This window comes from Garra rufa, chromosome 24 (assembly GCF_049309525.1).
Source record: "Garra rufa chromosome 24, GarRuf1.0, whole genome shotgun sequence".
Lineage (NCBI taxonomy): Eukaryota > Metazoa > Chordata > Actinopteri > Cypriniformes > Cyprinidae > Garra > Garra rufa.
In genome coordinates this window covers 21097710-21123763 of record NC_133384.1, presented here as the reverse complement: position 1 = coordinate 21123763, position 26054 = coordinate 21097710, and the positions used below count along the sequence as shown (strand labels likewise).

At 37.0% G+C, this 26054-nt stretch overlaps 1 protein-coding gene across 1 annotated transcript; it reads right to left on the bottom strand.

Moving 5' to 3' along the window:
• On the bottom strand, positions 1-24121 carry drd3 (dopamine receptor D3). Its single transcript, XM_073830511.1, has 8 exons — positions 23834-24121; positions 20608-20720; positions 18363-18499; positions 14360-14550; positions 10261-10336; positions 10170-10174; positions 6110-6464; positions 1-837 (listed from the first exon to the last, which is right to left on the bottom strand). Exons 1-8 carry the CDS (start codon positions 24119-24121, stop codon positions 641-643), a joined length of 1362 nt encoding a protein of 453 aa, XP_073686612.1. The 3' UTR covers positions 1-640.
• Between the last annotated feature and the right edge of the window lie 1933 nt (positions 24122-26054).

Below are 26054 nucleotides of genomic sequence, written 5' to 3'. Positions count from 1 at the left end.
TGTAGTTTTAATTCACAGCACAAAATCATATTTCATCCATAACAATCATCACCATCCCTTCTCCTTTATATCCTGATATGCAGTTGGATCACGAAACTTGCCCTTAGGAGGGAGAAACCATTAAAGGCACAACACAGTCTTGGATCTTTTACAACTTCACGCTCCTTTGGTCCACCTGCTTTATGGTCCCTTTGACAAATCACTAGCCTTTGTATCCACATAAATAGTTTTCTTTGCCATTTTACACCCGAAGAGTTTCAGGCAAAACTCAATTCAGTTTCATTCAGCGGTGTGACGCATGCAGACATGTGATGACCTCAGAATTCGCTCCGTATGCGACAAGGTGATGAGATGGAGAATAAAGTCCTGAAGATATTTTAGGCTTTGTTGTCAGGTGTAAAGCACCAACTGGAACTCCAGATTGGTCTGTAGTCTCAAAGAATTTGATGTAGATTCGGTTGAATGCTAATCCACAAATCGCAAGTGTAGTGCGCTTTGTAGTAAATATGAAATCACCTCGAACATATTCAGACTGTTCAAGGTCTTTAATATCCAATGCATATGGCACTTTGCATCCCAAAATGGAATCCATAATGTCTGGAAACTGAATTGTGCATTATATGGGAGTGCAGCCAATGGTTTAGCAGCTCAGGATTTTAATAAAGGCTCTGCGGAACTCAATGTTGAACGTGGTGTAGATGACTGGATTGAGAGCACTGTTAACATAGCCGAGCCAAGTGAAGGCGCTGTAGAGCTCAGGAGGAATGTGACAAGCTCTGCAGTGGGTGTTTAGGATGTGGGTCACAAAAAAGGGCAGCCAGCAAATCAGAAAAACCCCTGCAAGACAAAAAACACGTACACTGAATAAACAGGAACAGGAAATTATTCATTATAATTCTATGGAAGCCAGTTTCCGCCACTGAATAAAAATAAAAAAGGTTATTTTGACGTTTTATCTGACTTTTTTTCTCAGAACTGTGAGCACAGAATTGTGAACTCGTAATAAAAATAGAATTGTGAGCTATAAACTCACAATTGCAATTCTGATTTTTGTTCTCAGTATTTCCAGAAATAAAGTCAGAATTGCTAGATAAAAAAATTGCAGTTTTTCTCAGAATTGTGAGATTTAAACCCGCAATTGCGATTTATAAAGTCCAGTTTTGAAGGGAAAAAAGGACTATGTTTTCAGAATTGCGAATTTACATCTCACAATATAAACGCAATTCTGAGAAAAATGTCACAAGTAAGAAAATTTGAATTGTGAGTTTATATCTCGCAATTTTGAGAAATAAAGTCAGAAGAATTGTGAGATACAAACTCTTTATGTCTATCAATTGTGACATTATAACGCGCAATTGTGAGTTTCTAGCTGACAAAGTCAGAATTGTGAGATAAAAAGTCGCAATTTCCTTATAATTCACACGTGACAGCATGATTTTATCTTTTCAGTGTAACACAGAAGGACAAACTGTAATGTGCTTGTCACTCTTTTTCATGCAATTACAATAAATGGGGACTGGAGCTTTAAAGTGTCAAAAGGAACAATAGACTATAAAAGACAAAAAAAAAAAAAAACATTAAAAAAGTGACTCATATGACTTTAGTCTTTTGAAGCCAACGTATAGCATTGTGTGAAATATGTTGAAATATTAAGAGTAAAACTGAAATAAAAAAAAAAACAGATAAATAGAAATATTAAAATAATTGCTCAAACAAAAATGAATAAAAATGACAAGCAACAAAAAGGCTAAAATTAAAATGAAAGAGGTAACTGAAAATATAAAAATAAAACTTCATATTTTCAATGAATCATTCACAAAAGCAGTTTGAATGGTTCATTTAGAATCAGATCGATTCAGTCCTCGAGTTCAACTCACTGACTCAGTGATCTGGTTGTAGTGGCCAACAGTTTAATGGATTGGACAATTATCAGTGAATAATGACTTTAATTTTGGTCTGTTCCTCACATAAAACTATGCAACAGACTTTTATAGTGCTTTCTCATCTGTTTTGAAAAGAGCAACCAGCACCATTCTTCAATCTTTTCTCCTTTTGTGACGCACAGAAGAAATAAAGCTAATAAAGGCATAAATGTTTTTATAAGTAGGAGTTTTGCAAAGGACGAATAGCTTTGTTGAATTTGAAATGGAATCTAAAACAGGTGTTTTTAGCACTTAAAAACCTTGACCACTGTCAAAATGGTCACATAACAACCCTGACCAACTAACGTTGAACTGAGGCAGCTGAGCCATTTCCTCAATCCAAGACATCTGTCTCAAGACAAAAATACCCTTACAAATAAAAAAATGTAGTATCAGCAAAAAGTACTTGTCTAAAACACTACTTGAGTAAGAGTAGCTTATTTAAAAGTACTCATGAGTAGTGAGTACTGAGCTCTTTTCAATGATTCATTTGATCCAAAGCAGTTTGAATGATTCATTTAGAAACAGATTGATTCAGTTCTTGAGTTCAGCTCACTGACTAAATGATCCGGTCGTGATGGCTGGATGACAGCTGAATGGATTGGACAATTATCAGTGAATAATGACTTTAATTTTAGTCTGTTCCTCACATAAAACTATTCAACAGACTTTATGGTGCCTTTTCATCTGTTTTGAAAAGTGCAAAGACCTTTTGTGAGCCATTTTTGGGTGAACTACTCTTTGAACTTCTACTTCTAAAGTGTTTTTTCATGTAGAGTTTCTGGAAGGACAAACAGCTTGGCTGAATTTACTATGGAGACAAAAAAAAAAAAAAGAAAAAAAAAGAAAAACAGGTGTTTTTAGCACTCAAAACCTTGACCACTTTCAAAATAGTCGTAATAGTGACAACCCTGACCACCTGAAGTTCTGAGTGGAACTGACAAGTGAAGTAAAAAGTACTCGTCCAAAAAACTACTTGAGTAAGAGTAAAAGTTTAATGAATCATTTGATCCAGTTCACAAAAGCAGTTTGAATGATTAATTTAGAATCAAAATTGATTCAGTTCTTGAGTTCAACTCACTGACTCAGTGATCTGGCTGTGATGGCAAACAGTTCAATGGATTGGACAACTATCAGTGTCGTTAGTCTGTTCCTCACATTACTTTATGGTGCTTTTTTGCCTGTTTTGAAAAGAGCAAGCAGTACAGTTCTTCAAACTTTTCACCTTTTGTGAAGAGGCATTTTTTGGATGAACTACTCCTTGAACTCAGGAACAAAAACAGGTGTTTTTAGGACTCAAAAATGTTGACCACTGTCAAAATAATCATGCAACAACTCTGACCAATTGACTTTGAACTGAGGCAGTTGAGCCATTTCGAAGTCATCTGTCTCGAGTAAAAGTACCATTACATTCCAAAAATATAGTGTGAATAGAATAAAAGAGTACTTGTCCAAAAAACTACTTGAGTAAGAGTAAAAGAGTAGTTTATTTAGAAAAACTCATAGTGAGTACTGAGTAGTGATCTCTTTTCAATCATCATTTGATCCAGTTCACAAACACAGTTAGAATGATTCATTTAGAATCAGACTCATCTGGTTGTTGTGGCAAACAGCTTAACGGATTGGATAATTGTCAGTGAATAATGACTCTAATTGTGGTCTGCTCCTGACATAAAATATTCAATAGACTTTTATGGCACCTTTTCGTCCTTTTGAAAAGAGCAAGCAGTACAGTTCAGGTACAGGAGCAGCAGTACAGGTAAACTTTTCAATTTTGTAATGGAAAAAAACTGTATTTTTAGCACTCAAAAACCTTGACCACTGTCAAAATGGTCATGTGGCAACCCTGACCAATTGACTTTGGACTCAGGCAGCTGAGCCATTTCCTCGATCCAAGACATCTGTCTTCATGAGTGTGATTTAATTTCCTCCTCAATTAAGCAGACATCTCAGATTACCATCAGCGTCATTTATCACTTGACTCATGGGTCATCAGTTGACACCAATAGAGCCAAATTGGTACTTGATGTTGTATAAAACTAGTTTGTTGGAGTCTGATTGTACTCTGTAGGTGTTGTGTGAAGCGACTGGCATTCAGCATCTTAGTTTTTCCCCAGGTGGCTTCTTGTCGCAATCTGACAAGCTGTACACGCACATGCCAGGCGCAGACTGAGCTTTACAGCGACTCTGAAACCCACTTTCAAAATATCAGATGAGAAACTAAGTGAATCATTGATTGAAAAAATAGTATAGTGGCATGTGCTCGGGTTGAAGGGGGGAGGTGTCAGGACACCTGATATGAAAGAAAAACAATTTTGCAATAGTGAAGATAAAAATCATGGAATCAATTTGCTGTAAGCAATCAGCAAGACGATGAATTTCAGAAATTACATTTCCCTCCCTGTCACCTCTTTTCTGAACTCTGAGACATGAGATAGGGATGAATATCAGTGTTGAAAATGATGTGCGACAGAGGTCGAGTTAATCAAGTCAGCGAAATTACAAAATAACATGCTGATGGCTTCACCTGGAGCTTGATCACAGGACTTCTTATTCTCAATGTTTCACACCACAGATTTGTTTTGTCAGTAAGTTTTTGTTTTTTTTAAGAAATTATTTTTGCATTAAATGGTGGTATTTTACGGCAAATTACGGTTGAACCACTGATGTCACATGGACTATTTTAACAATGTCCTTACTACCTTTCTAGGCCTTGAACGTTGCTGTCTATGCAGGGCCAGGAAGCTTTTTGGATTTTATTAAAAATATCTTAATTTGTGTTCCAAAGATAAACAAAGGTCTTAAGGGTTTGGAATGACATGAAGGTGAGTAATTAATGACATAATTTTTAATTTTGGGTGAACTAGCCCTTTAAGAAGCACAAATGTTTTCAACATTGATAATAATAAATGTTTCTTAAGCACCAAAGATCATTGCAATGATTTCTGAAGAATCTTGTGACACTGGAGACTGGAGTAATGGCTGTTGAAAATTCAGCTTTGCCTTCACTGAAATAAATTATGTTTTAAAATATATTAATATCTGTTTTTACTGTATTTTTAATTAAATAAATGCTGCCTTTGCATAAAGAGACTTCTTTCAAAAACAAAAATCTTACAGACCCCAAACTTTTTAACATCAGCTCTTCCTTATGAATATTTGACCTTCTATTTAATCTTTTAGTGATCATTTATTGTAACTTATTACATAATGCATATATGATCTCACCTGAGGCACCAAGAGAAAACAGACAAAGTGAGTTTAACCTTGCAAATTATGAATACAAATAGCCTTGGGCCAAAACAAGATAGAATGTAAAGTGAGACAGTTTTCAAGTTCGGCGTAAATTAAATGTCACATCATTGTGTCACTATTGTCATGACGCTCAGGGTGACAAATGGAAGTCAAAAAACAAGTCAGTATGCAAATAAATGCATGAAGGAAGACCAAACACAATGAAGTATGCAGATGTTACAATGATGCCATTACTGTTGAATGGCAAACTTTCTAACAATTTTAGCCAGTGGGTTTTCCAACTTTAATCTTAGATTGGTCCTATAAAGGAGCTGCCTGCAATATAATGAAATTACTGACAAAACAAAGTCTGTCAACTCAGTTTGTGCAGATTTAATTGTAGAAAATTGTAAAAGGTAGTAAGAGGAATTTCAGAAGCTCAGTAATGTGAAAGTATACCACCTTTCTTTACTTTAAAGGGATATTGCCCCTAAAAATGTAGAATGTAGAAACGGTTTGGTTATACACATTCTTCAAAATATCTTCTTTTGTGTTAAGTATAAGAAACAAATTCATACAGGTTTGTAACAACTTCTCGTAACAAGTATTCTCGTAGCTTCATAACATTATGGTTGAACCACTGATGGACTATTTTAATGATATCTTTACTACCTTTCTAGGCCTTGAACATGGTAGTTTCATTTCTGTCTATGCAGGGTCAGAAAGCTCTCTGATTTCATCAGATATCTTATTTTGTGTCCTGAAGATGAACGAAGGTCTTTTGGTTTTGGAACAACATGAGGGTAAGTAATTAATGACACAATTTTCATTTTTGGGTGAACTATCCCTTTAAAAGAAGAAGCATTTAACAGAAATGCAAAACTAACGGTTTAATTTTTTTCAAACCTAGGAATCTAATAATAGAGACTGTACAAGCTGTTCAAGCCTCTCACCCAGAACGATGGCCAACATCTGTGTGGCTTTCTTTTCCTTGGAGTGCATACTTCTACAGCGGACCTGACTGGGACACACCATGGCGCGAGCGGGCCTCGTTGGATGCAGGGTGGTGTGTGTGCGTCCATTTGACAACTTCTTCACCTCACAGCTCCTAACTGTCACCTGCTCCTCGTCCCCACCCTCCTCTTCCTCACGGTTTGCATCTTGCTCAGTGCGAGCATAGGACGCCTGGCTGATGCTGCAGTAGTTCAGCGTAATCACAGGAGGCAGCAGAGAGTTCTCGGCAGGGGCGGTTTGGGGCCGCTTACGCCACGGACAGCTGGCGAGAAGCCGCGGACGTATCACCTGCTCCTTGGTTTCCTGCACAGATAGGGAGATCAAATGCAAGCATGCAAACTTCAAGGCGCGCAGAATATCTTTATCCCTGCAAGCATGTCTGTTCTATAATTAATTAGCACAAGGAGGAATGCTGTCGTCATTTCCTTGAATAGAATGATATCGTCTCAAGGAGTATTTTTGTTGCAATATGAAGCTGATTTCACAGTGCTTTACACATTGGACTAGTTTTGGATTGCCTTCTTGACTATGCAATTCCTTAAGAAAGGGCGATATATCAGTAACTCTTGCTACTGACTACACATTTGCTGTTTTTGCAGCCATAATCTTTAAACTCTCTCATCATATATTAGTATAATTTCCTATAAAAACATTGACACTGCATTATGGAACATATGGAAAATTAGACTTTTTAAAAGTTATTTAAAAGGCTTTTTGATAGTGCATAGTGGATTATCTTTCTCAAATCAACAATATAAACAGAAACAATTGTCATTTTCCATTAAAATATTAAAACCTCTTTAAAACAAGATGACTTTAGATATAAAAGCTTTTTTTTTTTTTAGTATTATTACTATTTAATATGTTTGCTCACCCTAATGGTAAAACATTTTGTCTTGTTTTGAGCATATATGTGTCACACCCCCGGACTTTCATGTTGGTTTCTCCCATTTTCCCCCGCAGTTCTGAGTGTTTTGGTTTCTCCCTCATTGTTGTCACCTGGATGTTGTAATCAGTCTGTCTATTTAAGGTGTGTGTTTTCCCCTGTATTCTTGTCGGTCTTTAATGTTACCACTCCGTGTTCCTGTGTCTGCCTGTTTCCCTTTGGATTTATTAAATGTACGTCTTTTATTTACGTCGTTGTTCGTGTGTTCCTGCCTGATCTGTGACCGACCAATACAGTTTATTTTCTTGGCGTGTTCACCTCCGTTTTGTTTCCCGTTCGTTTTTCACCGTCTTTTTGTTTCCGTAGTGTTTTCCCCATGGAGTCCTTCCTCCGTCCAGAATTCATCCTCCTCCGGCTGAAGCAGGGGGATTTACCGCTCGAGGGTTACACTTTGATGTTCCAGCTCGTAGTTCATACCACCAGCTACCCGGACGACGCGCTCTGTATGTTCTATGATGCAAGCCTCAATGCATCATGCAGAGCGCCGTCGTCCGAGGACGGCCCTCGAGCGGACTTTGCCGCATTTGTGGAGTGGACACTGGCGAGAAACAAACCCTCGTTTCCCACCCGTTTCCAGGAGAACCTCGTCAGTGCCACTCCAGACCCAGAGCCCAGCCAGCCACCCCGACCTGCGGATTATGAGCCCATCGTAGACGGGAAGCCCGAGCCCCGAGCGACAGAGTTATGGAGCGCCGATGGGGTCAAAACTTCCGACCAGGTGCGAGAGCCGGCTACTACATCAGCGACGGTGGAGTGCTTCATGGAGCAAGAGAGGGCTGTAGAGAGCCCCGTCCACTGCACCGCCACTGGGGGTGAGCAAGAGCACAACTCTGGGGACTTAATTGACTGTTTCACGGAAATACCCATCTGCCTGGATTTCCCACCCACCCTCCCTCTTCTGCCTAAGCCTGAATCTCCGCTGGTTCCACCCAGCCTTCATGAATCCCCGCTGTCATCTGTCAGTCCCCTTGCTCACCCTCAGCCCACCATCTGTGCGGTGGGTTCGCCGCGGGTCTGCCAGTCTCCATCGGTGTCATGGCTGGAGGATCCCTCACCATCGCCTCCAGCCTCAGAGTCTTGGACTCCGCCTCGGCCCTCCGACCCTGCGGCTCCACCCCGGCTCTCTGCTCCCTCGTCTCCGCCGTCGCCCGTCGGTCCACCAGCTCCACCGGGCTCCATCGTCCCTCCGGCTCCGCCCTGGTCAGTCGTCGCCCCACCTTCGCCTCTAGACTCAGTCTGTCTATTTAAGGTGTGTGTTTTCCCCTGTATTCTTGTTGGTCTTTAATGTTACCACTCCGTGTTCCTGTGTCTGCCTGTTTCCCTTTGGATTTATTAAATGTACGTCTTTTATTTACGTCGTTGTTCGTGTGTTCCTGCCTGATCTGTGACAATATGTGACAAAATGTCACTTTCAGATATTTTATCTATTTTATTCATAGTATGTAGTTACTATAGCCTATATATTTATTTTTTCTATATATTCTGTACTCTATCAAAAGTTTAGGGTCATTATGATTTTTTTTAATAGAAATTAATACATTTATTTATGATGCTTTAAATTGATCAAATGTGATTTTAAAGACATTTAATATGTTACAAAAGATTTCTATTTCAGATAAATGCTGTTCTTCTAAAATTTCTGTTCATTAAAGAAACCCCAAAAAAATCTATTTATCTGTTTTCAATATAATAATAATAATAAAGTTATTTGAGCCGCAAATCAAAATATGTGACCCTGGACCACAAAACCAGTCATAAGGTTTAATTTTACAGAACTGAGATATATACATCATATGAAAGCTCAATAAATAAGATTTCTATTGATATATGGTTTGTTAAGATATTACAATATTTGGCCGAGATACATCTATTTGAAAATCTGGAATCTGAGGATGCAAAAAAATCAAAATACTGAGAAAATCACCTTTAAAGTTGTCCAATTAAGTTCTTAACAATGCATATTACTAATCAAAAATTATATTTTGATATATTTATAGTAGGAATTTTACAAAAAATCTTCATGGAATATGATCTTTACTTTATTTCCTAATGATTTTTGGCATAAAAGAAAAATCAATAATTTTGACCCATACTATGTATTTTTGGCTATTGCTACAAATATACCCCAGCGACTTAAGACTGGTTTTGTGGTCCAGGGTCACATATTAGAATGATTTCAGAAGGATCATGTGACTGGAGTAAAAATCAGCTTTGAAATCACAGGAATAAATCACATTTTAAAATATATTTAAATAGTAAATATATTTTAAAATTGTACTGTTTTTGCTGTATTTTAGACTAAATGCAGGCTTGGCGAGCAGATGAGACTTCTTAAAAAACATTACAAATCTTAATCTTAGTGTATTAAGCAGTACAACTGTTTTGAACTGTGATAATAAGAAATGTTTTTTTATCACCAAATCAACATATTAGGATTTCTGATGGATCACATGACAATGAAGATAGATTAATAATGCTGAAAATTCAGCTTTGCCCTCACACAAGTAAATTATATTTTAAAATATATTAAAATAATAATTTTAAATTGTAATAATATTTCACTTTTTTACTTTGTTTTTGGTAAAATTATTAGCCTTGGTGAGCATAAGAGATTTCAAAAACATAAAACTCACCTGCTAAATCAATGCAAATATCCCTTTAATGCAAATGTCTAATTAAGTACATCACATCCTCTATTTTTGTCAATTAATCACTATCTCCCCTCTTTATATTACAGCTCTGATCCCAAGGTCTCAACTAAAACCTGCATTGCAGCCGCATTTCCTGTAGCTCCCTCCCAAAGCTTGTTAGTCCTAACTTTGATGTGACTCCTGTGGAAACATTTTCGACAAACATACTGTGCCAGTGAGAGGAGTAAATCACCAGCCAGAGCAAGTTGGGGCCCATATGTCAGAGCCACAAATTTCCAGTTCACAGCTTACAGCCGCAGGGATAAGTCTGTGGAGGCACGGCAACAGAAACGCACTCGCTATGCTAAAACAGGAGTGAGAATGCTGCCAGCAATCCCAAAATACCTTGTAAGAGTTCTTCACAGGCTCTGTTGCTCTGAGAAGCCTCATTTCATGCAAGATTAGAGTAGTCACACGTTTCTATACACACATGCAGGCAAACACAATGGCATACGCACACTTATCACATTGATCCTGATGGGGGAAAGGTCTCTTTTCTCTTTGTGAGCGTCGTCTTGTAAGCATGTCTCCTGCGGAGAAATGTTAAAGAGTCAGCGGGTGGGAAACAAAGACAATGCAAAAGCTTGTAAAACAAATTTGGGGAGCAGAAAAAAGGCGAACAAGACAGGAAAATTGAAGTAGGCTGCTATGGAAAAAGAGTTTTAAAACAAAATCTGATTTTCAATAGATGCCAGTAGTGGACTGTGTCGTTTCACTGAAGCCCTTTACAGTACCTTGCGTTTTACGTTAAACTCTTTTAAATGACTTTTTCCCCACATCAATCTACACTCCATGCACCATAATGACAAAGCAAGAATTGTCACAGCTTCACAAATGTATTCAAATTAAAACAACTGAAATAAGTACATTGCATAAGTATTCATGCCCTTAAATCAGTACTTAGCTGAAGCACCTTATAGCCTCAAGACTTTTTGGGTATGATTCGACAAAATTTGCACATTAACATTTGGCAATTATCTGCCATTCTTCTCCTCACCTCTCAAGCTCTGTCAGCTTCAATGGGGTCTGGCAGATATTTGTAGGTTTCTTCGGAAATATTTAATTGGGTTCAAGCCCAGGCTCTGGCTGGGCCACTTAAATAAGGACATTCACAGATTGTCTATAAGCTATCTCTATATTTTGGTGCATTAAGCTTTTCTTCTACTCTGACAAGTTCCTCAGTCCCTGTCGCTGAAAAACAGTGGAGTGTTGCAGTGATGTTGGTCCGTCTGTAGGTTTCTCCACATATGATCATGGAGCTCAAATAGAGTGACCATTAGGTCCTTGGTCATCACTCTAGACAAGGTCCTTTTCCATCAATTGCTCAGTTGGGCCAGGAGGCCAGCTCTAGGAAGAGTCATGGTTGTTTCAAACTTTTGTCCATTAAGGGTAATGGAGACTACATGCTTCTATGAATCATCAAAGCAGCAGATTTTTTTCTGAACTCTTTCCCAGATGTGTATATTAAGACATACAGTGGGTACGGAAAGTATTCAGACCCCCTTAAATATTTCACTCTTTGTTATATTGCAGCCATTTGCTGAAATCATTTAAGTTCATTTTTTTCCCTCATTAATGTACACACAGCACCCCATATTGACAGAAAAACACAGAATTGTTGACATTTTTGCAGATTTATTAAAAAAGAAAAACTGAAATATCACATGGTACTAAGTATTCAGACCCTTTGCTTAGTATTTAGTAGAAACCTGGATTTGGGGAACCTCTGCCATTCCTCCTTGCAGATCCTCTCCAGTTCTGTCAGGTTGGATGGTAAACGTTGGTGGACAGCCATTTTTAGGTCTCTCCAGAGATGCACAATTGGGTTTAAGTCAGGGCTCTGGCTGGGCCATTCAAGAACAGTCACGGGGTTGTTGTGAAGCCACTCCTTCGTTCTTTTAGCTGTGTGCTTAGGGTCATTGTCTTGTTGGAAGGTAAACCTGCGGCACAGTCTGAGGTCCTGAGCACTCTGGAAAAGGTTTTTATCCAGGCCGCATTCATCTTTCCCTCGATTGCAACCAGTCATCCTGTCCCTGCAGCTGAAAAACACCCCCACAGCATGATATTGCCACCACCATGCTTCACTGTTGGGACTGTATTGGACAGGTGATGAGCGGTGCCTGGTTTTCTCCACACATACCGTTTAGAATTAAGGCCAAAAAGCTCTATCTTGGTCTCATCAGACCAGAGAATCTTATTTCTCACCATCTTGGAGTCCTTCACGTGTTTTTTAGCAAACGCCATGCGGGCTTTCATGTGTCTTGCACTGAGGAGAGGCTTCCATCGGGCCACTCTGCCATAAAGGCCCGACTGTTGGAGGGCTGCAGTGATGGTTGACTTTCTACAACTTTCTCCCATCTCCCGACTGCATCTTTGGAGCTCAGCCACAGTGATCTTTGGGTTCTTCTTTACCTCTCTCACCAAGGCTCTTCTCCCCCGATAACTCAGTTTGGCTGGACGGCCAGCTCTTGGAAGGGTACTGGTCGTCCCAAACGTCTTCCATTTAAGGATTATGGAGGCCACTGTGATCTGAGGAACCTTAAGTGCAGTACAAATTTTTTTGTAACCTTGGCCAGATCTGTGCGTTGCCACAATTCTGTCTCTGAGTTCTTCAGGCAGTTCCTTTGACCTCATGATTCTCATTTGCTCTGACATGCACTGTGAGCTATAGACAGGTGTGTGGCTTTCCTAATCAAGTCCAATCAGTATAATCAAACACAGCTGGACTCAAATGAAGGTTTTTTAATAAACCTGCAAAAATGTCAACAATTCTGTATTTTTCTGTCAATATGAGGTGCTGTGTGTACATTAATGAGGAAAAAAATGAACTTAAATGATTTCAGCAAATGGCTGCAATATAACAAAGAGTGAAACATTTAAGGGGGTCTGAATACTTTCCATACCCACTGTATGTGCCTTTCCAAATCATACCCATTCAATTGAATTTGCCACAGGTTAACGTCACTCAAAAGTGTAGTAACATCTATAAGCAATATGAGCTAATTTTCAACTTTTCCAGATAAGGGTATGAATACTTATGCAATAGAATCATTTAGGATTTTAATTTTTAATAAATTAGCAAATCTGTTAAAAACCTGTTTTTTGCTTTGCCATTAGGGTGTATGGAATGTAGACTGATGTGAAAAAAAGTAATTTAAAGCTGTTCAACATAAGGCAGCAACATAACAAAATGTCAAAAAAAAATGAAAGGGTTTGAATACTTTCACAAGGCACTGTATATGACTGGAATGGATCATCTACCTCATTTAAATAGAATTATCATTAAGAAACTTAAGGGGGACATCAGGTGCCTATTTTCCACAAGTTCGTATGATTCTTTAGGGTCTTCATGAAATGTCTGCAACATACTTTTTTTAAAATTCCTCAATGATCGTGTAAAACAACACTCTTTTTACCTTGTCAAAAACAGCTCTGTTCAGACCCATTTCGATGCATGTCTCTTTAAATGATAATGAGCCACTGCTCACCCCTTTCATTTTTTGTGTATTAGGTGGCGCATTACCCTTAAAAAACGAAACTAATCCACTGCGTCCTTAGTGGCTGTGATGTCAGGAGAAAGCGAAGACTCTTATGTTCACTTTTTCTCTCGAGTGCGGAGAAAATTGTGGACAGCGTTCAACCGACTGAGTGCACAAATATGCTAATAAGGGACAGTCCCTCCCTCAGAATTTCAAAATGGCCTGATAATTGAGACTGTTTAGGTTTTTCAGGGATTAAAAAAAGGAGTGAATTGATTTGTCACATCTGTTTATTTCATTATTTATTTATATTTATTATTAATGACACAAAAGACATTTTAAAAACATCTTCTTTTGTGTCTCACAGAGAAAAGAAAGCCATGCAAGTTTGGAAGGACATGAGGGTAAATAATGTCAATTTTCATTTTTTGAGTAAACTGTTTCTTCAATAAAAAAGCTGATTGTTTCATTTAAAAGATGAACAGTACAAAATCACCCACATCTGTAAATCAATTTACAGCTAATACATGTAAGCCTGTGCTTGGACTTCATTTCCTTTATTTAAATTAGACAGAGTGGGAAAAAGAGCCTTTTTAACAGGAAGAAAAATATTTAGGGCAGCCTACAAAGCTTTTCTCCATATCAAATTTTGCTCCAGTTAGCTGGAACTAAATCTTGCAATAAAATTCCTAGGGCGCGTAGCCGAATGGCTTCGCTGGAACTTTTCCAAAGACCTGACTGTGCATCTTACTTTCACATGAATCCAATGATACAAAGGCTCTATCCGCTGATAGGGAGAGTTGTTGCACTGAATAAAACAACCAAGTAATGTTTTCTAACAAAGACAGACTGGATTCCAAGCTTCTTTGAATTTAAGTGAAATGTAATACAAAGTTTCGATCCAAGATTGCCTGCTAATGATCCAAGTTGGAGCTTAGATCTAATCTATACTTACCACCGGTAACTGATACATCTAGTCATTATCCACAGTTACTGGTGCATTTTGTGTGTTTTAAGTAGAGTAGAGAATCCAAAACAGTTTGTGGGGATAATGTGAAATATATCTACTCTTACCGCAGATGGCCCAGATGCTGGCTGAACTTTGCCACTGCCTTGACGGAAGGTGATTCTCTTCCGTCTCCTTCTGAGAAAGATGTAGATGCGCACGTAGACCAGTAGGGTCACCACGAACGGCAGGTAAAATGACACCACAGATGAGTAGACAACAAAATCGGGATTTGAGATCGAACACACTGCAGGGTCATCTGCAAAACACAAACACACAGCATGTTTGTCATACTTTGTGTTGTGATTCTTTTGTTTGCTGTAGTATATTCCATTGTCTAACATAAAGTAATTAAGACTGAAAATCACAGATATGAAATAGTATCACTGTGTATGCAGTAATGATGCCAGCTGTGTTGAAAGTATAATCAATAGTCTTATCAGCAGTAATCTGTGATGTATAAAATTGTTTCTGCGGCAGCATAATTAGAGCCTCAAAGTCCTTCTTCCCCATCTGCAGCACATGCAGCCAAAGCAGAACAAATCGCATGCATATCTAGGAGGCGCGCGTGTGTGAGAGAGAGATGACATTCATTATATCTCACCGTGAAACTAATTAACTGATTACTCTAATTAAATGGATGGTTAATTTCATCGCAAACTAATTCATCGACATCTGATGGAAGCTCACTGAAAGCTATAGCTATAAAATTAGCCCTCAAGATAAACACTCAAGTGCTTTACTGTATTTTGAAACCACATGGTTGAGGAAGCCATACTTGTAGGTTATCAAACTATACATCATGTAAAGTTGTTGATTAACAGTCAGGCTACCCTTTTGATAGATGCAAAATACATTAAAGCTTCCATGTAATTAAAATTTAGTTTTTAGTCAGTTAGTATTACTAAAAAAAACAATAAATAAAGATTTTTTTGTTATGTTTTTGAGAGAAATCTCTTATATACTCACTAACAGTGTTGGGGTAACGCATTACAATTAAAATGAATTATGTAGTTCAAGTAACAAGTAACAGTTCAAGTCAAGTAACACATAACTTTTGAATTTACAAGAGTTACTATTTAAATATAACTTGTTTTATATTAATAACAAACAAGCAAGCCCTGCCCAGATTTATAAAGTAATGTAACTAGTACTGTCAAATGATTAATCGCGATTAATCGCATCCAAAGTAAAATTTTTTGCATATTTGTGTATACGGTGTATATTTATTATGTATACAGAAACACATACAGTACATATTTTGAATATTTATATATTATATGTATGTATTTTTATTTTGTGAATGAAAACTTTAATTTGGATGTGATTAATCACAATTAATCGTTTGACCGCACTGAATATAACACATTATTTGTTAATTTTGTTAACAAAAACTATGAAAAATGTTCATTCATGAGTTTTTTTCCCATGACTAAAACCAGACGATGACGAGACGACAATAAGGTCAATAAATGATAACTGTGACTATATTAAAATGCTATATCGATGGCTATGAAAGACAAAACTAAATGTATTTTAAAAAAAAACGTCTACCAAAATCTCTTTTTTTATTTTCATTTAAAAAAAGGAGACAAAATATTCTTGAGGACTGTAGTACATGGACCCCTTTACTACGCAATCTTTCATGTGTGCGGTTGCCAGATATCAGGAGTTCAAATCCACAAATCAGCGATTCTCTGTTAAAAAGATACATTTTCTGCCTGGTGTTGCATTTTTTTTTTTTGCAATCTGGCAACCATGCTTGCTAAAAATTCAGCTTTGCGTTCACACAAATAAATTACATTTCAAAATCTATTCAAATTAAAAAGCAGTTCATTTGAATCATCATGATATTTTCACAGTTACCCTTTTTGCTGTATTTTTGATAAAATAAATTCAGCCTGGGTGAGCATAAAAGACTTATTTAAAAACTTTTTTAAAATCTTAATTATTTCAACCTTTTAATAAGTAGTGTTCAGTAGCTTTGAAGCTTATATGTTAGTGTACCACTAAAAGTTGACAGAAACAATCAAAAATGCTCTCTAGAATACGAATAAGGATTAAGGTGCTACACTTCTATGCAGGGCCTGAGATGGATCAGTGAATCTGTGATTTACTGTTCTGCTATTAAAGGGATAGTTCACCCAAAAATGATTTCCAGAACAAAAATTTACAGATAATTTACTCACCCCCTTGTCATTCAAGATGTTAATGTCTTTCTTTCTTCAGTCGATAAAAAAACAACTTTTTAAGGAAAACATTTCAGGATTTCTCTCCATATAGTGGACCTCTATGGTGCCCCCGAATTTGAACTTCCAAAATGCAGCTTCAAAGGGCTCTAAATGATTCCAGCTGAGGAAGAAGTGTCTTATCTAGCAAAACGATGGGTCATTTTCTAAACAGATTGACAAGGCAAGCATTTAAGGTTAAAAATCGTTTTACTAGATAAGACCCTTCTTCCTCGGCTGGAATCATTTAGAGTCCTTTGAAGCTGCATTTAAACTGCATTTTGGAAGTTCACACTCGGGGACACCATAGAAGTCCATTAAATGGAAAGAAATCCTGAAATGTTTTCCTCAAAAAGCTTAATTTCTTTATGACTGAAGAAAGAAAGACCTGAACATCTTGGATGACAAGAGGGTGAGTAAATTATGTTTAATTTTTTGTTCTGGAAGTAAACTACTCCTTTAAGTACCCACCCTCATGTCGTTCCAAACCCTTAAGACCTTCATTCATCTTCGAAACACAAATCAAGATATTTTTGAAGAAATCTGAGAGCTTTCTAACCCTGCATAGACAGCACAGAAACTGACATTGTTCAAATTGTCTGACATCAGTTGTTTTTAAGAAGCTTTGAGAATACTTTTTGTGCAGAAAGAAAGTGTAGTGAAGTATTCCTGTAGCGTCATAAAAATAATAATTACTGTTAAACCACTGATGTGAGAAAACTCACTGAGATTAAAATCTCTTTTCCAGGAGTATCCTGGCCAAGGTAGGCGGCCAATTTTACATTTAACAAGATTACAACAGACATTACAAAGACAGCAAATAACACATTAAAAACAATCACACACAATTTGGTTTCTCTCTAAATTATAACAAAGACTTACAATGATTATTTGACACCAAGTTTTGTAACTTCATCTCCTTTTGGAGAAGATTCCAATCTGAAGTGGTGGCATATTTAAAAGAAGTTTTACCAAGTTCAGTACCTTTCTGGGCCTTGAAAGTGGTAGTTGCGTTGCTGTCTAAGCAGGGTCAGAAAGCTTACGTATTTCATCAAAAATATCTTCATTTGTGTTCCGAAGATGAACAAAGGTCTTACGGGTTTGGAACGACATGAGGGTGAGTAATTAATGACAGAACCTTCATTTCTGCCTGAACTATACCTTTAAAGGCTTGCTGCCTTTATATGCTACTCCCCAACACTAATTATAAAACATCTCTTTATTAAATTTGTCACTCCTAAATCCAAACCCATTTGTTATTCATTAGGCCTTTACAAGATTTCATGGCAACACTTCAGTAGGAAGCGATGATTTCACACCAATGGACAAAAACGCTGGTTCTCGACAGATTTTGCTTTAGGAAGCAGATTGTGAAAGTCGTGACGTTTGAAAAAGTGAAAGTCATGACGTATTGTCAAGTATGGTGACCCATACTCGAAAATGGTCCTCTGCATTTAACCCATCCAAGTGCACACACACAGCAGTGAGAAGTGAACACACACACACACACACACTGTGAACACACACCGGAGCAGTGGGCAGCCATTGCTCCAGTGCCCGGGGAGCAACTGGGGGTTCAGTACCTTGCTCAAGTCATGGTATTGAAGGTGGAAAGAGCGCTGTTTATTCACAATCCCCACCTTCAATTCCTGCCGGTGTTCCTCACCATTAGGCCATGGCTGCCTCAATTGGGGCAATATAATATTGCCCATATTAACAGTGCATGCTCATATGGTTATTTGCATGTATTTGCATTTTTTAAGCATTATTTTCCCTGTATGGCCTGTTTTTTAATCACAACCCTCTAGTAGTTGATCTGGAGGAACACTATACAGTAGCTCACCTGTAGTGTTGAATCCAAACAGCAGGGGGCATGAGACTGCAAAGGCGAGGACCCAAACTGTGGCAATCATGACTGAAACCCTTTTGCGGGAGCTGTGAGTGGTGTTGTATAGCACGGGCATCACCACAGCCGTATACCTTTACAGACGCAAGAATTAATCTCAGGAGAAATGGGAATACTGATAAGAAAAAAGGTCACAGTCACTGAAGCATAAAAGGAGGAGTTATGAGATTAAACACAATTTTTAAATGACCCCACAAAGTAATTTTTGAACACACCATTCCTTGAGATATGAAGAAAAGAAGATCAAACTCAATTTCAGATAAGCTTTCACTACAAAGCTTTTTCTACATCTGCCACGAAGCGTTAAAAAGAAAATATCTGATTAAAAATTAATAAGTCTCATGTATGCCAGGACACTGAAAGAGAATTTGCAACATCTATACACCAAAGAGGGATTAATCATGCTCGACCCTTTCAACAGAATGATGCACAAATGCAATTGTATTTGCTTTTCGTGAGCGGTTTTTAGATCTACAGCAGACTGCTGTTACTAGTACAGAATACCACTGAGAGAAGAGAGGGGTGAACCAGGTCACTCTGAAAGGCATGATCAACCTAAATATGTTCTCTTCTCTCCCCCCAGCTTTTTAACGAATCATTTTTTCTCAGCCCTTCCGCTTCATCCTTTATGATCAGCGTTTCACCCTTGCCCTTCTCCAACTAATTAAACTTCTATATGTTTTCACACTCATGCCATGCAATCAAAATTAAAACAAGGACCCCTCCCAGGTCTGTGTATAAAGGTGATAATGATGCATATGTCACTTGCCGATACCATATGAAAGGACTATTTTGAGTTCAATAAAGCTCATTCAACAGCATTTTTGGCATCATGTTAATTATCACACAAATTGTTTCAAATATGGATATCCATTGTTTTATAAAAAATATGCAAAAATTCAAGGTTTCAGTCATTTTTACAACAGCATTTTAGTGCCACATAAAAAAAAAATCTGAAATGACGAGATTAAAGTCCTAATATTTTGAGAATAAAATCTAAATATTTTGAGAATAAAGTCTACATTACAAGAATAAAGTCTAAATGTTTCAGGAATAAAGTCAAAATTATGAGAGTAAAGTCAAAATATTTCCAGAATGAAGTCGAAACATTTTGAGAATAAAGTAAATATGTTTCGAGAATAAAGTCGAAATGTTTTGAGAATGAAGTCAAAATGACAAGAATAAAGTCAATGTTTAGGACAAACAAGTCAAAATTTGTCTATAATAAAGTGAAAATTTTGAGAATAAAGTCGGAATTTTTCGAAAATAAAGTCAAAATTACAAGCGTAATATCAAAGTGTTTAGGACAACAAAGTCTAAATGTTTCGAGAATAAAGTCAAAATTTCGAGAATAACGGCGAAACTACACTAATTTAATTGTAGTATTTAAAGTTATGGCCTGGATTGGGAGCACCAGGAGAAGTTGCCAGGCCACCGGAACTGATTTGAATAAATGTGGGATTATTAGCAGAAATCATACCATGTGTCATGAACTCAAAGGGACAGTATGCTTGAAAATAATATTTCACATCTTAGATTGCACTCATCAGGCCTGTTAGTAGTGCGCCAGCCACCCAATAATAGCAATAAGCTTTGTGCTTTTGGCACTTTTAATATAAAACAAAGTCTCAGCTTTCAAATCTGTCAGTTTTATAGCGAAATACAAACAATGTTTATTGCAATAATGTGTTTTTCACACTCTTCAATGTGGCGAGACAAATCACTGTATTCATGTGAATCAGTCATCTTTTTCATTATAATGAGACATTCGTTTTATTAAATTATACTGTTTTCTCTGTGAAAATTCCACCACCTACTCTGCAAAAACATCTGTAGCATCCAATCTTTCATTCCTTAACAATTGCTTTCAAATTTTGACAGTTTTATCTTGAAATACAAATTATAAATGTGTATTTCCTCTTTATTTCAAGTTTATAGCACAATATAAATGTTAAGAAACATCAGAAGGAATGGGAAAAAAAAAACATAGCCTAATTTCATGAAACGATTGTCTCACTGTAATCGAAAAGATGACTGATTCACATGCCACTTAAACTGAGGTGAGTACAGCAATCTGTCACTCCACATTAAAGAGTGTAAAAACACATTGCAAACCCAGAATATTCCTTTCCTAAAACAAGAAACACAAACACGAAGTAGACATTTATTATCAACTCCCTACCTGTCGATGCTGATGGCACACAGGTTGAGTATGCTTGCAGTGCACATCATCACATCCAGGGTCACAAAGACATTGCAATACAAGCGACTGAAAAGCCAAGCTCCGCCAACCACCTGCACAAGTACAACACGTTCATATTAAGGGACTAATTGGACAAAAAACTTGAAAGGAAATGGACAGAATATGTCGTAACTGTGAGTGACTTATTTCTAGCCATGCTACCACCAAATATAAGGAAGACCCTGAACACCTTGTATCACACACTCGTTTTACAAATAATGAATGTTCTACCGGGGAAACGGACTCTTGGTCCATCTCTCAGAGGACCTACAACAATAACGTCATTCGAGTAGCAAGGGAGGTGTAATAAGGCTCCGACAGAGATGAATGAACTGCAAGCTCTTGAATCAGACTTGCTGGTGTAGTGCATCTTGACAGGAAGGTCTTCTTTTCTGGTATTAATCAAGAGCAGCACAATGCCTTCTACTGCAGCCATTCAAGAGATGTGCAGCCAAATTTAACCCAGTTGGTAGGCTGTCTCTGAATGAAGGTTTTTAAATGTTACCACCAAAACCAGGGAAGAGTGAAGGAAATATGTTATTACACAGTAAGAATTATACTGCAGATGTAATTCAATGTATTCAGGTTGATTAAAGGGATAGTTCATCCAATATTTGAAAATTACCCATGATTTACAAGCCATGCTAGGTCTATATGACTTAAAGTCAAAACGTTTAAAGAATAAAGTTGAAATGTTTTGAGAATAAAGTCGAAATTACGAGAATAAAGTTTAAATATTTTGAGAATAAAGTTCAAATTTCGAGAATAAAGTCCAAATGATTTAAGAATAAAGACGAAATTATGAGAATAAAGTCAAAATTTTGAGAATAACGTCGAAATGTCTTGAAAATAAAGAAAAATTACAAGAATAAAGTAAAAATTGTGAGAATAAAGTCAAAATGTTTCTGGAAAAAAAGATTAAAGGTTTCGTGAATAAAGTCAAAATTACAAGAATAAAAAAAAAATGTTTAGGACAACAAAGTTGAAATGTTTCTATAATAAAGTCAAAATTTCAAGAATAAATTTGGAATTTTTTAAGAATAAAGTCAAATTAAGAGAATAATATCGAAATGTTTAGGACAACGAAGTTGAAATGTTTCGAGAATAATATCAAAATGCTTAAGACAACGAAGTTGAAATATTTTGAGAATAAAGTAAAAATTTCAAGAATAATGTCGAAATGTTTCAAAAATAACAGCGACATTACGGGAATTATTAAAATTATGGCCCGGATATTTGAAAAGTACCCCATGATTTACTCACCCTCAAGCCGTTCTAGATTTATATGACTTTCTTCTTTCAGACAAATACAATTGGAGTTATATTAAAAATGTGAGTAAATCATGGGGTGATTTTCAAATATTGGGTGAACTATCTCTTTAAGACATTTTATATAATACAGTATTTTTGTATTTAAAAAAAAACAATGTTTAACGAGGTGCAATGTAACATTTGCCAGTAAATTTAACATTTAATGGTAAAATCGTTTAGGGTGTTTAGGGTAAAAACATTGTACCATATCATTCAGGTGCTATATGAATTGTATCTCTGTAAGTAAAACAGCTGTTTTTCCTTTGATGGATAAAAGAATTTAATCCTTAACTAAAGACATAAGTAATTATTGATTATTTAAAGGACACTGAATGAAGTTTGACTTGTGAACCATTAACTGCTGCTCTTCAGTCTATAGGCTTTCAAACAGAGTGCTGCAGGGATGACGTCAAAACCCGGAAGACTAATTCGCTATAGGTTCCCTTGAGATTTTCCTATAGGCTTTTATAATTGGGTTTTACAATATATGAGTAAAATAAGGTCTGTGGTAAACAACTTGATGATACTTGAATGTTTTGTTCTAAAGCATAAACGCCAAACACTACACCCTGAACATTCTTATTTACATATGCGACCCTGGACCACAAAATATTTGTAGCAATATCCAAAAATACATTGTGTGGGTCAAAATTATAGATTTTTCTTTAATGCCAAAAATCATTAGGATATTAAGTAAAGATCATGTTCCATGATGATATTTTGTAAATTTCCTATTGTAAATATATCAAAACTTAATTTTTGATTAGTAATATGCATTGCTAAGAACTTCATTTGGACAACTTAAAAGACGATTTTCTCAATATTTTGATTTTTTTGCACCCTCAGATTCTAGATTTCCAAATAGTTGTATCTCGGCCAAATATTCTCCTATCCTAACAAACCATACATCAATGGAAAACTTGTTTATTACTTATTTATTCGGCTTTCTGGTAATGTATGAATCTCAATTTCAAAAAATGAACCCTTATGTGGTCCAGGGTCACATGTTGTTTTTTAAAACAACAACAATTACAGCTTCAAAATGTTAAAGTATTGTCAAGGTACGTATACAACAGACCTTACTCACAAATTATTAAAACTCCATGGGAAAGTCTTGAGGGAATGTCGAAGTAGTCTTCTGTGATTTGAAGTCATCCCTGCAGCGCTCTATTATATTGCTTTTTACTGGTTATTGCTGATTTAAATCTTGGATGTCAAGTAATCAACTATTGATTGAAGAAAATGATTGGAAGTCTGGTTTCTGGTTTGTGGATCCCTTGAGACATTGACTTTGTTTTTGCAGTCCCCAAGCAGATTTCGCATCGGTTTCAGTTTTGTCATGTGAATTTGCCATGTTGACTAACAGAAAGCTACATGTTGTGAAAAAGGCTTCTAGGTGAGATAGACCTTCAGACAGTTTTTTGCACTCTTCTCCTTGATTTTTTATAACTTTTGGCAGTCTGTAGTACTCCAAATGTTTTTCCTGGTCCGAACGTTTAGTACAGCCCAAAACATGACAATTATTGACCATTTTTAGCAGCAATAATCAGCTAAATATGTGAGTTTCGTTCATTTCAGTGGCACTGTTTATGTTCAGTGCCACCAATATGGCCAATTGATGATGCATTGCACAAAAAGTATTCTCGTAGCTATATAAAATTACGGTTGAACCACTTATGTCACATTCACTGTTTTAATAATGTCCTTTCTATGTAAGAAAGAAATTGTTCTTCAAAGAACCTTTGACTGAATGTTTCTTTGTGGAACCAAAAATGGTTCTTTTATGGCAACGCTTGAAGAACCTTTTCAAGCACCATTATTTTTAAGAGTGTACAGTTGGTTCTTGTGTACTCACTTCCAAATAGACCGCCCAGGGCATGACCAGCGAGGCAACCAAGAGATCAGCAACAGCCAAGCTGACCACCAGATAGTTGGTGGTGGTCTGGAGAGCTTTCTCTCGAAGCACAGCAATACACACCAGAACGTTCCCAAACACAATAGCCAAGATGAGTAGGGAATATAGCATGGCATAGTAATTCCTCTTCACTTCTTCAATGTCTGATATCAGGCTGTAGTTCCCCCCAGGACTGACAGAATGCTCTGAGTCATTCCACAGCCAGTCACTGCTGCTAAACGTTGCCATGAGTGAGGAAGATCTGGGGAGAGAGAAGAGATTTTGACATTGGGGATCAAAACACAGACATCAAGAGACACCAGAATTCTTGACAACATGTATTATAACATCTCTAGTGTGTCTGAAACCTTGTGTTTATGTGTTGACAACCCTGAATTTTTATATTCTGCAAAGAGACTCGGAAAACACTTCACTGCTTGAGATATGACAAGCTGCTCTGTGACGTTTTTCAGATTCAGTGCAGCATTTATATCTTTGAAAATTGTATTTATTGATAGCAGCAATAAAATAAGCTATCATAAAATATATTTTGCGATCCATATCCTGTTCCACATGATATACACCTGCCATAACTGTCTCCTCGAATCCATTTTATGCTGGATCATAATAAATTAATAAATAAATAAGGCTAATATTACAAAACACTCATTCAAAAAAAGAGTCTTGAACTTGGATCTTAACAAGGTCAGACACATAGCTGTAATAAACACATTATAATTTATAAATCTCAAAGTTTAACAAATCTTTAACATAGACGAGAAGAGACTTCCAAAATGCATTGCAGATCTAAAAGTTGTAATGTTGATTTTCCAGAGACATAATGCTGGTGGTAATTGCACAAATGCACTCGGAAAGCCAGTGTGAACGCACGCCTTTAGCACGTCTGTACTGGATAACATCGATTTCTGTGTATCACTTTGAGCAGCATATTACACAATTTACAATGTATCTACCTGTTAAGCTTCTCCAGCGTAGAACCGAATCAGAACCACATCTGAATGCGCTTTCTCTGTGATAAAAGTTACCGGTCCATTCGCTCTTGGCGCGAGTCGTTGGTGCCGAGGAAGGGACTCCATCCTTACCGCGCACCGGGCGAGCGCAGCGTATGTGAAACTTATTAATGCACAGCTCCAGAAATACTTCCACACGATGCTTTTGTGCATTGAATAACTCCGTGCAGCCAGTACCCAAATGGTTTCGCGCAGAGCTTGATTCGCCCGGGTGGTTACAGTTGTGAGACGAGCTTCGCTCCAGTCTCCAAGAGGTATTTTACGCACGACGCATCTTTGTTCTTATTAGTTCAGTGCTTGATGGTAGATCAAATATATTCTGAGGTAAATCCAGGTAGGTGAAAGAATCAAATAACATCTCAAAAAGCCCAATTGTAAATCATGGCTCTAATGGTATTCGCGCATGTCTTCACTGGCTGTGACCACTAACGACTGTCTGAAAATAGCTGTTACCTGTGACAGACTCGACGGACCAGTTAACAGCACAAGAGCCACAAGTTGACCTGATAATAGCCCGTTAAAATGCATGTCTTATTGAGAATGAAATGCGTAATCCTCGGGGTATTGGACCGGGGCTAGTTATCACGCCTTTTACTATGGTGACTATGTATTATTAAAAGTCAGTTTCTATATAGGCACACTTAAAGTGTCTTGGCTAATAAACATTTCCACCGTTATTGGCCATGAAAAATTATACTCACTGAACACAGGCATGTTGTCATCCAATATGGGGTAATTTGTCACAATGGAAGATGCCATTAACCTGTCTATTATTAGGTCGGAGAAATATCTAATAGCTTTAATAAACATAAATTAAAATGTAGCAATCTCAAAATAAAGTTATTTGTCACAATGGAACCTGCAATTTTATTCACATTTTTCTTCAATGCAAAAGTAAGCCTATGGGTGAGACTTCCGGTTCATTAGCTGCTATAGGAAAATACAGCGAAGAATAACGACCAGCAATAAACGATAAAACAGTTTGCACTAAAAACCTGTGTGTTCATAATTAGGATAATACATTGAAAAAACATGGTAAGATACACTAATTTGCAATGTCAAGCCCCAAATTAAAAATAGCTGGAGGTGGATGAGACCGGAAGCCACACCCATTAAATTTACAAATGGTCATGTTCACTCTTACAGAAAGA

Coding starts and splice junctions, on each gene's coding strand:
- drd3 (XM_073830511.1), bottom strand. CDS start 24,121: ATGGCAACGTTTAGCAGCAGTGACTGGCTGTGGAATGACTCAGAGCAT. Junction 20,721..23,833: donor CCTGGGCGGTCTATTTGGAA/GTGAGTACACAA, acceptor GTACTTGTGCAG/GTGGTTGGCGGAGCTTGGCT. Junction 14,551..18,362: donor GTTTGGATTCAACACTACAG/GTGAGCTACTGT, acceptor TGTGTTTTGCAG/ATGACCCTGCAGTGTGTTCG.